Here is a 12,109-nt window from a genome sequence, read left to right as displayed (position 1 = left end):
TGTTTTGTTTTTTTTGGCGTCTCCTTCTTCCCTCTTTGTCGCTCGAGCCGCCATGTTGGCCAGATGCAGTTTCAACCGGACAATGGCGGATGTAGCCGGCCTTTCTCGTGACGTTTTTATCAGTCGAGACAAGAGTTTCTTCTTTTTTTCAAACTATGCAAGGGCGCTTTAAGTCTAGGATTCATGAACAGGTGGCGGCTGTAAAAGCTGGGTGACATACCATCTGGCCTTGATGACGTCACAGACGAACTCTTATGTCGCTGTAACGTCACGAACGACCGCCATGTCGAACCTTGCCCGCCAACCGTCATGCAAATGAGAGCTCATTTGCATAGTATTCCAAACGGCGCATTTGCACACCGTCACCAATGGTCAGTAAGGCACTTTATTAGGTACACCATCTAATGAACATAGATGCTCAGTTTCCCATTGACACTTTCATGGGAGGTGCAGACAGTCCCCAAATTACGAACAGGTTCCAGAAGACTGGTTGTATTTTGAATTGTTCGTAAGTTGGAAAAAATCAATTTTTCTGTTGTCACTACACAGTGTTTCTCAGATATGTGAGAGTGAAAATCAAGCAATTGATGCGCCCCTCCCCCCCATAAAAAAAAAGTTTATAATGGGCTATAAGATGGCAGTAAAGCACTACCTTTCGCAATGAAATTTCTCAGCTCGCTTTAACAGTTGCTTGGCCCCAAGATGGCAGCAAAGCACTACGTTACTCAATGAAGCTCTTCAACTCACATAGTTGCCGCCCTAGTGCCAAGCAGCTGTTTTAATGTAAATGACAAACTCTTCTTAATTGCTTTCCCTGGTCAAATAAAGATAAACAATAGTAATAATAATCGATTAATCTGAATTACTGATGCACCGAAATTTCGTCAGCTGAAAATGGCCCAAAATTGCAACGACTTTTGTCACTGAAATTAAAACGGCCGAAAAAGCATGCTGTGTGTTAATGCTGACTCATAGCTTTGCTGCGGCTGACTCGTGAGCTTGTACACTGCTTAGTTAAGAAATGGGTGCTGTTAAGAAGCAATGCCCAATATGGCCTTGGTGACTATGCAGTTGACTGGGGCGTCACTTTAATACACACCACCAACCTACAGTCACGGTTTGATAATGATGACATAGTCATGACCATAAATTACCTATAAATGTGACCGTTAAATAAGGCGTACATTCAAATACTGGTAACATAAAAGCACATTACCAACAGAAATGAACTTCTTTCTACGGTAATAATTAAAATTTGTATGTCGCAATGAATTGTGGGAACCGCGTGGCTTCCGTCATAATGCTAGCCCAAACTGGAGCGTCACTATTGTCGCCCAACCTCGCTGCTTTCCTATGTTTGGCTACATAGGTGGAATGCTTGTTGCATGCTATTTTCCGCCGCCCCAGGTACCTTAGGAGCTACAGCTAACGCGGGTATATACGATGCCAAGCCACGGAGGGGAACGTGCGTTAATGTTGCTCACATTAACAGTTTAAACTGTTAATGTGAGCAATTCTAAATATTTTGGGGCTGGTGCATCAATTACTTGTGACTTTCCACGGCAGGGTTCTGCCCCTATCCGCCACAAATATTGGTCTCTGGACAATTAACCAATTATCAAAATAGCAAATTTGATAATCGATTGGTTGTTGAAAAATTGTTGCACCTTTATAAATTTGACACCACAGAGAAGTGTTGTTCACAACATTGGCAAATTTGAATGATTAGAAAATAAATCGGCAAGTTTAAGAACTAAACTAAAATATTTTGATCTTTGTTTACCAAAGTAAAAGCCAGATGTTTGCAAATGTGTCATTTTGATTCAACACAAAGATAATCAGTCTGCTTTCCTGGAGGACTAGAGAAACCTGAGAATATTTACTGTTGAGATATTGAAATGCTGAGAATTTGGACAATTTTAAGTTCCACTGTATTTGTATACGATATAGTAAAATGTCATTTTTACAACATACGTTAATTCGTTTGGTTTCACTGTCGTCTCGCAGCAGTTCTGTGGTGTTCTGGGTCGCACATTTATGGAGTTTCTGAAGGGCAGCGGAGACTACTGCCAGGCTCAGCACGTTGCCTATGCAGACGAGTGAACGGAGTAACTGGACAACCGCCTGGACGCCCCTGACGTCGGCACAACCGGGAGGCCTCCCGCAACCAGCTACAACTCGGCCTGGATGGGGTAACTTGACCCGCTGCACACCGCCCCTCCCCGTTGGCTCCTGCCCGGCCACGAGCAAGGTGGAACCCGCCTCATTTTGTCGCCCCCCACCCTCCCTTTCTCCTCTCTCCTGAGTTGTCCTCCAACGAGACGCCCCCTACCATCGCTGCCCGGAGGATTCCTGTCCCTCCACGCCAAACTGTTTAAGTTTAGCGTCTCTAGTTCCCCCCTTTCCGTGCGGAAGCCATTTAGCTTTTTTAGTTGTTGTTGCCATGGCGCGCATGAACAGGCCCGCGCCGGTGGAGATCACCTACAAGAACATGAGGTTCCTCATCACCCACAACCCCACCAACGCCACCCTCAACAAGTTTATCGAGGTGAGCGTTTGATCATTCCTACTGTTGACAACTCTTATTGTGTTTTAGTTCATCCAGAAATTTCACCCCTAAGCCAAATATGCCTTAGTTTTTTAAAATAGTGTAATCCTTCGTTTAGCATGGTGGTTACGTTGGTAATCCATGCAACCAGTTAGTTTCGTACAGTCTCCTCCAAAAGTATTGGAACGACAAAGTCAAGTCTTGATTTTGTTGTGTACTGAAGACATTTGGGTTTCATATCAAAAGATGAATATGAGACAAAAGTTCAGAATTCCAGCTTTTATTTCATGGTATTTCCATCTAGATGTGTTAAACAACTCAGGACAGTGCACCTATTGTCTGAAGCCACCCACTTTTAAGTGAGCAAAAGTATGTGACTTTTTTGTTTGTTGGTGTGCTGTGAGATTTTTCAAATGTAAAATATGTGCCTTGGCTCAATAAAGGTTGGGAATTACTGCTTTAGAGAGGTGCAGGTAGTTATTCGACCACTTGAGGTCACCATCCACGCACTCGACACTAGCACATACCATTAAAGGGTGGGTGTGCTCTGCTTGAGTGACATGAAGGTCAACCCATGGGGACGTGCGAATAATGTGTGATTTGCTGGCTAAGTCATTCGGCAGTGTGCCTTACAGTGACTGTCTCGGCTTTGTCGGCAGCGCAAAGCATAATGGAGCTTAATGGTGCTTCTCAGAGTTCTTTGGGGTGCTCTTTTTATCTGCAGATTGTAAAACGTCAAGCTAAACGTTGCTCTTTACTTGCATTTATTCCATATTGTTATTTGTATGTCCATTAACTATAGTGTACGCCGGGCTCGGTTGGTATTTGTAAATTTCATGAAACGCTGACTGGCTTGTGTGTAAAAGGTCGCATACTGGTCATGTTCACTGCCTGACTAAGCAACTTGGGCTACGTTCACACTGCAGAGCATGGTGCCCAATTCAGGTTTCTTGTCAAATCTGATCTTTTTATGTAGTCAATCACATTACAAAAACAAATGCGACTTCTATTGTGCATGGAATGCGTCCATGAAGTGACTAGCGGGCGTACAAATGGGACATCACCTTGCACATGCGTACAAACATGAGGCGCAGTGCATTTCCAGAAGTAAATATGGCCCCATGTATAAGTCTCATCCTGACACAGTTGTTACAATTTCAAGGATTTCTGTGCAACCGTAGTTAGTTGTAAAGCATCTTCTTTTCGCCACTGACTTTTCTGTTCCTTCATCCGTCGTTGCTTTTGTTGTCTGTTTTATCGAACAATTCGTGATGTTTGTTGCCTTTTGATTACGTACTGTATATCTTGGATGCGGGCGACCTGCATGGCCATGCTGCTAAAAAAAAAAAAGTGCTAAGTTGACATTCATGGCGCCTGCGTGAGGGCACAGTCTGTTTGTATCTGTAGCAACATCGAGGTTTTACATGTATTGTGACCTCCAGGAGCTGAAGAAGTATGGCGTGACCACAGCGGTGAGGGTGTGCGAGGCCACGTATGATGCCACCTTGGTGGTGAAAGAGGGAATACAGGTCCTGGTGAGTCACCCTTTCCCTCAACTTCACCCAAACCACATTATTTCATCAAATCAGTCTGCTAGCTAAATGTGAAATACCCTTGATGGACTAGTGGAAATTAGCATCACTGTTGCTGTCATTATAAACCTTCAAAAACTTGCTGTTTTAACACTCTCCAAGCAGCACCACAAACAGCATAATAATTACTAGAGCTTAGTAGTCTCTGCCTCTTGCTCTTAATTATACTGCTTTGCTTCCATTTGAACACAGTGATGCCTGACATGTATGTGGCACAACATGGCATTTCACTGAATGTGCGCTCATCTAAACTGGGACTTGCCTCTATTCACAGGTGATAAGAGCTGAGCTGAACATGAATAGCAAAAATCTGCGATTAATTGTCTCTCCTTATAATTGCCACGAAAATAATTTTTGAAACAAAAGTCCAAGTCAGCAAGGGTTCCGTCCATCCATCAATTTTCCAAGCTGTTTATCCTCACCAGGGTCACGAGTGTGCTGGAGTCTATCCCAGCTGACTCTAGACGAGAGGCATGGTACATCCTGATCTGGTCGCCAGCCAATCACAGGGCACACATAGACAAACAACCATTCGCACTCACATTCACACCTACAAGCAATTTAGAGTTTTCAGTTAGCCTACCATGCATGTTTTTGCGATGTAGAGGGAAACCGGAGTCAGGTGACCGTAGCAGGAAAGGTTAACACTTCCTATAAAGAAACTAAAATACATCCAAATAAAAAAATAAGATGCTGTACTTACCATTACTGCTGAGAGTGAGAAAAAAGGAGGGCGAAAAAGGCAAAGATACTCCCGGCGCACAAACACAGACAAGCACTATGCACTAGTTAAGCAGAAACAATATGGTGCTGGGGACAAAATGGCAGGCGAGGCACGGGCGTCGTGAAATCGAAACGTCGTAGGTCTTGTACGTCGTAACTCGAGGACTTCCTGTACATGTACAGTATACCACAAATGCTGTATTTTTATTGCTTAAGAGCAGCGTGGGGGCCATTCTGAGTCTTGCTTTCTTAAAACATGGACATTTTTAGCGTGTGAAATCTTATGTGCATTTTGACGGGCTAGTTGAAATTTAAAATTTTGAATCGGCACATCAGACACCAGAAAATAGTTGACAAACCGAGCTTCATCGCTCAGTTTGCAGCAGCCCTAATACGCTTCACAGCCCCTTCTCATTTTTCCTGCATGAAACATACGAGTCAGTTTTCATTTTGTTGGCTGATGTCTTCCTCCGTCCCGTGCAGGACTGGCCGTTCGACGATGGCGCTCCTCCCTCCAACCAGATTGTAGACGACTGGCTCAACCTGCTCAAGGTCAAGTTCCGCGAGGAGCCGGGCTGTTGCGTGGCCGTGCACTGCGTGGCGGGCCTTGGCAGGTGAACGGCCGACCCGACACGGTTTTCCACCGTGCGCTCAACTTGAAATGTGTGGTTTCCCTTTGCCCCGCAGAGCTCCCGTCCTGGTCGCCCTCGCCCTCATTGAGTGTGGCATGAAATATGAAGATGCTGTGCAGTTCATTCGACAGTGAGTCACATTCTGTTCCAATAACCTTCAAAAACGTCTTTCGTGCAGTGAGTCAAATAAATGATGAAAATTGCACAAAATTAATAGTACAAACTATATTTATGAAAGTGTACTAAAAATGTGAAAATCATGCACATGTATGTAATCGTAATCTTCCTCAATGTACAAAAAAAAATCAGCTTTTAAAAATACATCAACACAAACTGAATGTCAATTAAAAGGCTGTTTAATATTCATCCATCCCTCCATTTTCCATAACGCTTATCTTCACTAGGATCGCGGCCATGCTGGATCCTATCCCAGCTGACTCTGGGCAAGAGGCAGGGTACACCCTGAACTGGTCCCCAAGCAATCGCAGCTGTTTAATATTTCAAATAAGTAATAAAACATTTCATATTCTAAATGCCTAATAAAATGGGTTTTCATGTTCTATATGGCTAACTAAATAAATATTTAAAACACCCTTTAAAATGCCACACACACACACACATATATATTATTGGCCCGTCAGATATTCTGACGGGCCAATAATATATAATAATAAAGAAAATTAAAAAAAAAATAGTTATTTAAAAAAAAAAAAAAACTTATATTTTTTTTTTTACTCTGTGATCGGCCCCAAAATCCTGATCGTGTAAAGCCTAGTTACAATATGCTTAAACAATTCGGCAGAGGAGAGGGGGCGGCAGCGACACACCTAGGTCCGACTCATGGGGGTTCCCGGTGGCGGCCGCCGTGCGCCAGGGCGCTGGTTTCGCAAAATACAGGTCCACGGCATCTGATCCTGAACTGTGGGTCTGCGTTGGCTGGCAGAGGTTGGCGTGAACAACAAGGCGCCTCTATCTCGCCCAGTCGATTGTGAAGCGATGCTCTGACAAGCGTAGTACGCTGTGGCCTGTTGCAACACTAACGCACTCTTCTTAATGCTGCAGGCCAGTCAGCCAATCAGTTTATTTCTTTAGACGTACACACATGATCACTTGGGTTACCCATCCGATCGGATACATTTACACTCAAATGAGGAAGTGAAGCGTTGTATCAGCCTGGCTAAGCGGCTTGGTTTCCGATGGCAAAAAACTACCGGTACATTTTAAGCACAACGGCTCATTATTTTATGCCGAGGTAAGCTAACGACGATATTGAGGCACATTTATTTTCGCGATGTTGTGAATATTGTGACATCCCTACACACGACAATATTTTTTTTCATCTGCTTGCCCGATCGGGAATGTTGATTTGCTAGCTTGGCCGTGGCTATTTTTTTTTACTTACCACAGGCAGTCGGGAATCGGTAAACTTCGACCCTGATGCAACTCTTAAATAAAATGTTAAATATTCTGTAATTAGTCGTGATTTGATGTTGTAAATTTCAAATAAAACATTTATTTTTTTTAAATGAAGGAGTTACAAATGTATGACAATTTTTTTTTTTGTAAAATGTCTACTCAAACTTTAATATTCTACATGACTGGAATGAATCAAATCTACTAAAACAATTAATAATCTGAAGTAAGACATGATTTAATGTTGTATCAAGTAATGCGGTCAATATTGTGCACTTTCCATTGTAAACACGTGCTTGCTTGTTTTGTCATTGTGTTTGGTCCAGGAAGCGTCGTGGAGCATTCAACAGCAAGCAGCTCTTCTACCTGGAGAAATATCGTCCAAAGATGCGTCTGCGCTTCAAAGATTCCAACAGCCATCGCAACAACTGCTGCATCCAGTAGAACAACATATGTTGCCTTTGTTTCACAACTTTTTCAAAAATAACGTTCTCATTCGTACTTGGGGAAAGCCGCTTCAGCATTTCTTCCATATCCAGCTTAAGGTGCATGTACGCACTTTGTCCTCACTGGTAAAACAATTCAGTGCACTAATAGAAACGATTCTTACTCGTAACATTTTTTACCACTACTGTATGACATTTCTGCAAACTCGTAAGACAATTTCGGCATGCTACGAGGACAACTATGTTAGTAGTGAATCAAAAATACTAGTAGACATTTTGGTGCTACTGGTAAGGTCCAGGAGGCTACTAGTGCATGACACAAGCCTATTAATGTTAATAGAGCTGCACAGTAGTTTACTAGTAAGGTTTAATTGCGTACTAGTAGGCCAAAAGTGGCACTAATAGTGGACAAAAATATTACTATTAAGACAGTCATTCTACTAGTATATCTGAATTCTTACTAGTGAGGACAGAGTGCGCTAGTACCTTAAGCTGGATATCTTTCTATACTTAGTTTCTCATCATGGCCATCTAGAACCATTTTTGGTTTTGTTTACTAATTAACTGCTACAATGTGATTTTTTTTTTTTTTTTTTTTGTTATCTCAAACTGGACTTTTCGTCTGCGATATTTTGTACACCTTTTTAATTTGATGTCCCTAACTTAACACTTGGATACTTGATAATTTGATGTATTTGATGATGATTATTATTAGTTGGCTATTTATATCTTATCGGTGGACGTGAGTGATTTAGTACCTGAGCGGCAAAATTGTACTTGTTCCTGTTTGATGGTTCTATTAAAGTGATGACACCCAAAAGACAAAAAAAAGCCTGCCTGCCTGTTTATTACTAAAATGCTACTGACTTCAAGGCACATACACTACTCAGAAAATCACTTCAGTGCCTTTCTGTAACTCTTCCAAAAGATACCCTGGTTCAATTAGAAGTGTTTTTTAAGATGTCGTCTTCATGCTGGTCACATTTTGACATCATGAGACCAAGACGATGCCTAACAATTGATCAAGAGTACCTCAGCATCAAACAAGAAGTGGCTGCTGAGCTTAAGCGTCATCATTGCTGCAAACACTAATTAGCCATGGCAAAGAAGTTTGGAATCACTGCTTTAAAGGTTTGTTGTTATTATATGCATACTTGTGGGGAAATCCTTGTTTTAAATAAATATATTTAAAATTTTTATTTTTTTTTCTTGGTTTTCATATAAATTCAAGGGGAATGTGATATTTATATGATTGAGTAAAAAGCATCGAATTCTTTTTTTTTTTTTGCAATGTTGCTGTCGTTTTATTTAGTGTTTTTAGTCAGGTCCTTGCTCATGTGTCGTGTTCCCCAACCAAGACTTCGCAGATCTTTGATCCGTTGAAAAACTCGCCCCTTTTCTGCTCTCCGAAACACCCTAAAATTCCACAAGATTGCGTTAAAGCCCTAAAATAGACGGGAATGCATTCATTGTCATTGTACGGTGCGGATACGACGAAATTGTGGTGAAAAAAAAGTTTTGTTTTCAAAAATAAGAACATTTAAAATATTTTGTTAACAGAAACTACTCACCGAGACTAAAACATGCAGGGGCCACTAGATGGCGAGAAAACCAAAAAACCAACGATGCCGGCACAATGTGCTGCATACGGTTGTTTAAAACTGGGAGTACCTTTAACATATTCTTTTTTGCTTTTTTAAAACAACTGTTTTTTCTGTATTGATAGCATACACCTTTGCGTTGACAAAACAGTAACCCTCATGAAAATCAATTGAGGAATAAGCAAGTTACGACTTAAATTCAGTGTCCATGCATTGCCTCCTATAGGAACGTCGACCTCCCCGAAATGGCCGCTACATATGCACGTCGGTTAGCAGGGCAGCGCCATTGTGCTGGCGCATCTACACTTCATATCTATGGCACAAGTCCTTTTATGGGGTCCTTGCTCGCATTGGCTTGACATTCGTATTTCTGCAGGGTCAAGACTAGAGAAAGTATACATTTGCATCATGAGTTATCCTATTTATCAATAACGTTACTGTTGTTAAATGTGGAAAACAGTAAAGACGAGAAGCTCCTTGAGCGCAGTCCAACGTCTCGTGATTTCGCAGAAACGAACACAGGTGTTTTCACGGAGGTGGCCTGCTGGGTGCGCGCTGTTGTGACATTAGCGCTGACGTGCGAGAAGAACACGTGACCCGGAAAAATGTTGGGCAGTCTACATAAACCCACACACACAGTCCTCGTAATTACGGCACAATCAACACAACATAAGACAAATACATTCATATCATCACACATATCATTCATATCTTAAATCAGTGATCGCTGTCAGTGATGAGCAGGGCTTCAAAGTCAACATTGAAATTGCAAAAGAGTGCTTCGACCACACTGGAGGCTTGTTTATGTTTCTTCGATTCAAGTAAACTCATCAATACATTGACACAATATGATACACGTTTTGTCTTTCACTCTTTTCCTTTCACACTTTGTGTCATTCCCTCAGGTGTTCACATGATCCAGGTGATGTCTGGCTGTGAATGGGATGATGAGACTGACGAGGGTGACGGTTGGAATCACCACAGTTATGATGGAGAAGACTTCCTATCATTGGACGTGAAGACAATGACGTGGATCCCAGCTAAACAACAAGCTTTCATCACCAAGCACAAGTGGGCTCGAAATGAATACCTAAATTATTACTACACTGAGTATTGTCCTTCTTATTTGAAGAAGCATGTGACCAATGGGGGGGACTTCCTCATGAGAACAGGTACAATCACGTGATGTACTTTCACTTTTGCAACCACGCCCATCCATCCATTATCCTGCGCTTATGCGAGGTCAGGTCGCAGGGGAAACAGCTTAAGCAGGTAAGCCCAGACTTCCCTCTCCCCAGCCACTTCGTCAAGCTCCTCCGGGGGGGGATCCTGAGGCGTTCCCAGGCCAGCCAAGAGACGTAGTCTCGCCATCGTCCTGGGTCGTCCCCCCAGTGGGACGTGACTGGAGCACCTCACCAGGGAGGCGTCCAGCAGGCATCCTAACCAGATGCCCCAGCCACCTCATCTGGCTCCTCTCCATGCGGAGAGGAGAGGAGCCTCATTTCGGCCGCTTGTATCCGGGATCTTGTTCTTTCGGTCACGACCCACAGCGCGTGACCGTAGGTGAGGGTAGGAACGTAGATCGACCGGTAAATCGAGAGCTTCGCGTTTCGGCTTAGCTCCTTCTTCACCACGACAGACCGATACAAAGTCCGCGTCACTGCAGACGCTGCACCGATTCGCCTGTCGATCTCCCGTTCCATTCTTCCCTCACTCGCGAACAAGACCCCAAGATACTTGAACTCCTCCACTTGGGGCAGGATCTCATCCTCAACCCGAAGAGGGCACTCCACCCTTTTCTGACTGAGGACCATGGCCACAGATTTGGAGGTGCTGATTTTCATCCCAGCCGCTTCACATTCTGCTGCGAACCGTTCCAGCAAGAGTTTGAGATCACGGTTTGATGACGCCAACAGAACCACATCACCTGCAAAAAGCAGCTACGTGATACTGATGTCATTAAACCTGAGCCCCCAACACCAACCACGCCCCCTCTAGGAAAAAGACTCTCATTACACTGTTTCCTCTTACTCCTCTTTTCTCTCCATCTTTCCTCCTTTCATGCATTCTCTCCTTCCAGCGTCATCGGCTGCCTCTGGAATGTTTGACTTGTTCTCGTTTTACTGGTGGTGATGTAGCGTTACGAAGTTTGCTGGTATTCCAGACGTGATGTACGCTGGACCGTTGCTCCACACGTTATCTTGCGTTGTGACGGCTTGTGTGAAATTGGGCGACCTTAATTTTGTCCTTCCTTCCTCGTTGGGTGTCTGCTTCCCGTGCAGTGTTTCCCAAGGTGTCGCTCCTGCAGAAGAGACCGTCGTCGCCGGTCACCTGCCACGCAACAGGTTTCTACCCCTTCAAACTGAACCGAACTGTGAGGCAGACGCTCTAACCGGTCATCCACCGTGCCGCCACCACACAAACAATTACCAGGATATGTTTTCATATTTTCATAAAGCATAAATCATGTAAACATTTACAGGGACAAGGAGGAAAAAGTAAGTGAACTTTTTGATTTTATAACTGCCTTCCTTTGGCAACAATAACCGGAAGCAAACATTTCCTGTAGTTGCAGATCAGGATGAATTTTGGACAATTCCTGTTTATAACACTATTGACTCTCTTTTGGAGATACTTTTGTAACCTTTTACTTTCCTAACTTACTTACTGTAACCTTTATACAAAGTCAACAATACTTAATCTTGCTCTTCTGAGAGCTCTTTTGAGCAAGGCAAGGTACACATCATGCAGTGCTTCTTGACAAGAGTGCCCAGAGAAGCTTTAAGCCACACCTCCAATCTTGACCCATTGATTGGACTCCAAGTTGGCTCACACCTGACTCTGTATGGCTCTTGGAGAATCTGTAGCCTCGAGGTTCACGTACTTATTTTTTTTCAAACTATAGTCGCATAAGATAATAATTGTTTGGAGAAAAGGCTTTAATTTAGCAGAACGCCCCAAAATATCTGGAAAATATGCCTTATTTCTCATAAAATTACTACTTTTCGCCTCATGCTTAGATGTTAGCATTTATGAAAATATATTTTATTTGGCAACTACTTTTTTCAACAGAAAATTTAAAATCATATTTTTAATATTTGTTGTTATTGTTTTATGTTTATCTTCATTAGGTGCTCTAGGAATAAAGTTGCGT

At 42.9% G+C, this 12,109-nt stretch overlaps 2 protein-coding genes across 2 annotated transcripts; both read left to right on the top strand.

The window, feature by feature from the left end:
• Positions 1-2,401: 2,401 nt before the first annotated feature.
• Positions 2,402-8,171, top strand: ptp4a1 (protein tyrosine phosphatase 4A1). Its single transcript, XM_061680438.1, has 5 exons — positions 2,402-2,548; positions 3,991-4,083; positions 5,347-5,477; positions 5,551-5,625; positions 7,235-8,171. Exons 1-5 carry the CDS (start codon positions 2,444-2,446, stop codon positions 7,350-7,352), a joined length of 522 nt encoding a protein of 173 aa, XP_061536422.1. The 5' UTR covers positions 2,402-2,443; the 3' UTR covers positions 7,353-8,171.
• A 1,029-nt stretch (positions 8,172-9,200) lies between these two features.
• Positions 9,201-11,347, top strand: LOC133403720 (H-2 class I histocompatibility antigen, K-B alpha chain-like). Its single transcript, XM_061678899.1, has 4 exons — positions 9,201-9,219; positions 9,677-9,751; positions 9,861-10,127; positions 11,238-11,347. The coding sequence occupies exons 1-4, from the start codon at positions 9,201-9,203 to the stop codon at positions 11,345-11,347; spliced, it is 471 nt and encodes a 156-aa protein (XP_061534883.1).
• The last annotated feature ends 762 nt before the right edge of the window (positions 11,348-12,109 follow it).

This window comes from Phycodurus eques, chromosome 6 (genome assembly GCF_024500275.1).
Source record: "Phycodurus eques isolate BA_2022a chromosome 6, UOR_Pequ_1.1, whole genome shotgun sequence".
NCBI lineage: Eukaryota > Metazoa > Chordata > Actinopteri > Syngnathiformes > Syngnathidae > Phycodurus > Phycodurus eques.
This window is presented reverse-complemented; position numbering and strand designations above follow the sequence as displayed.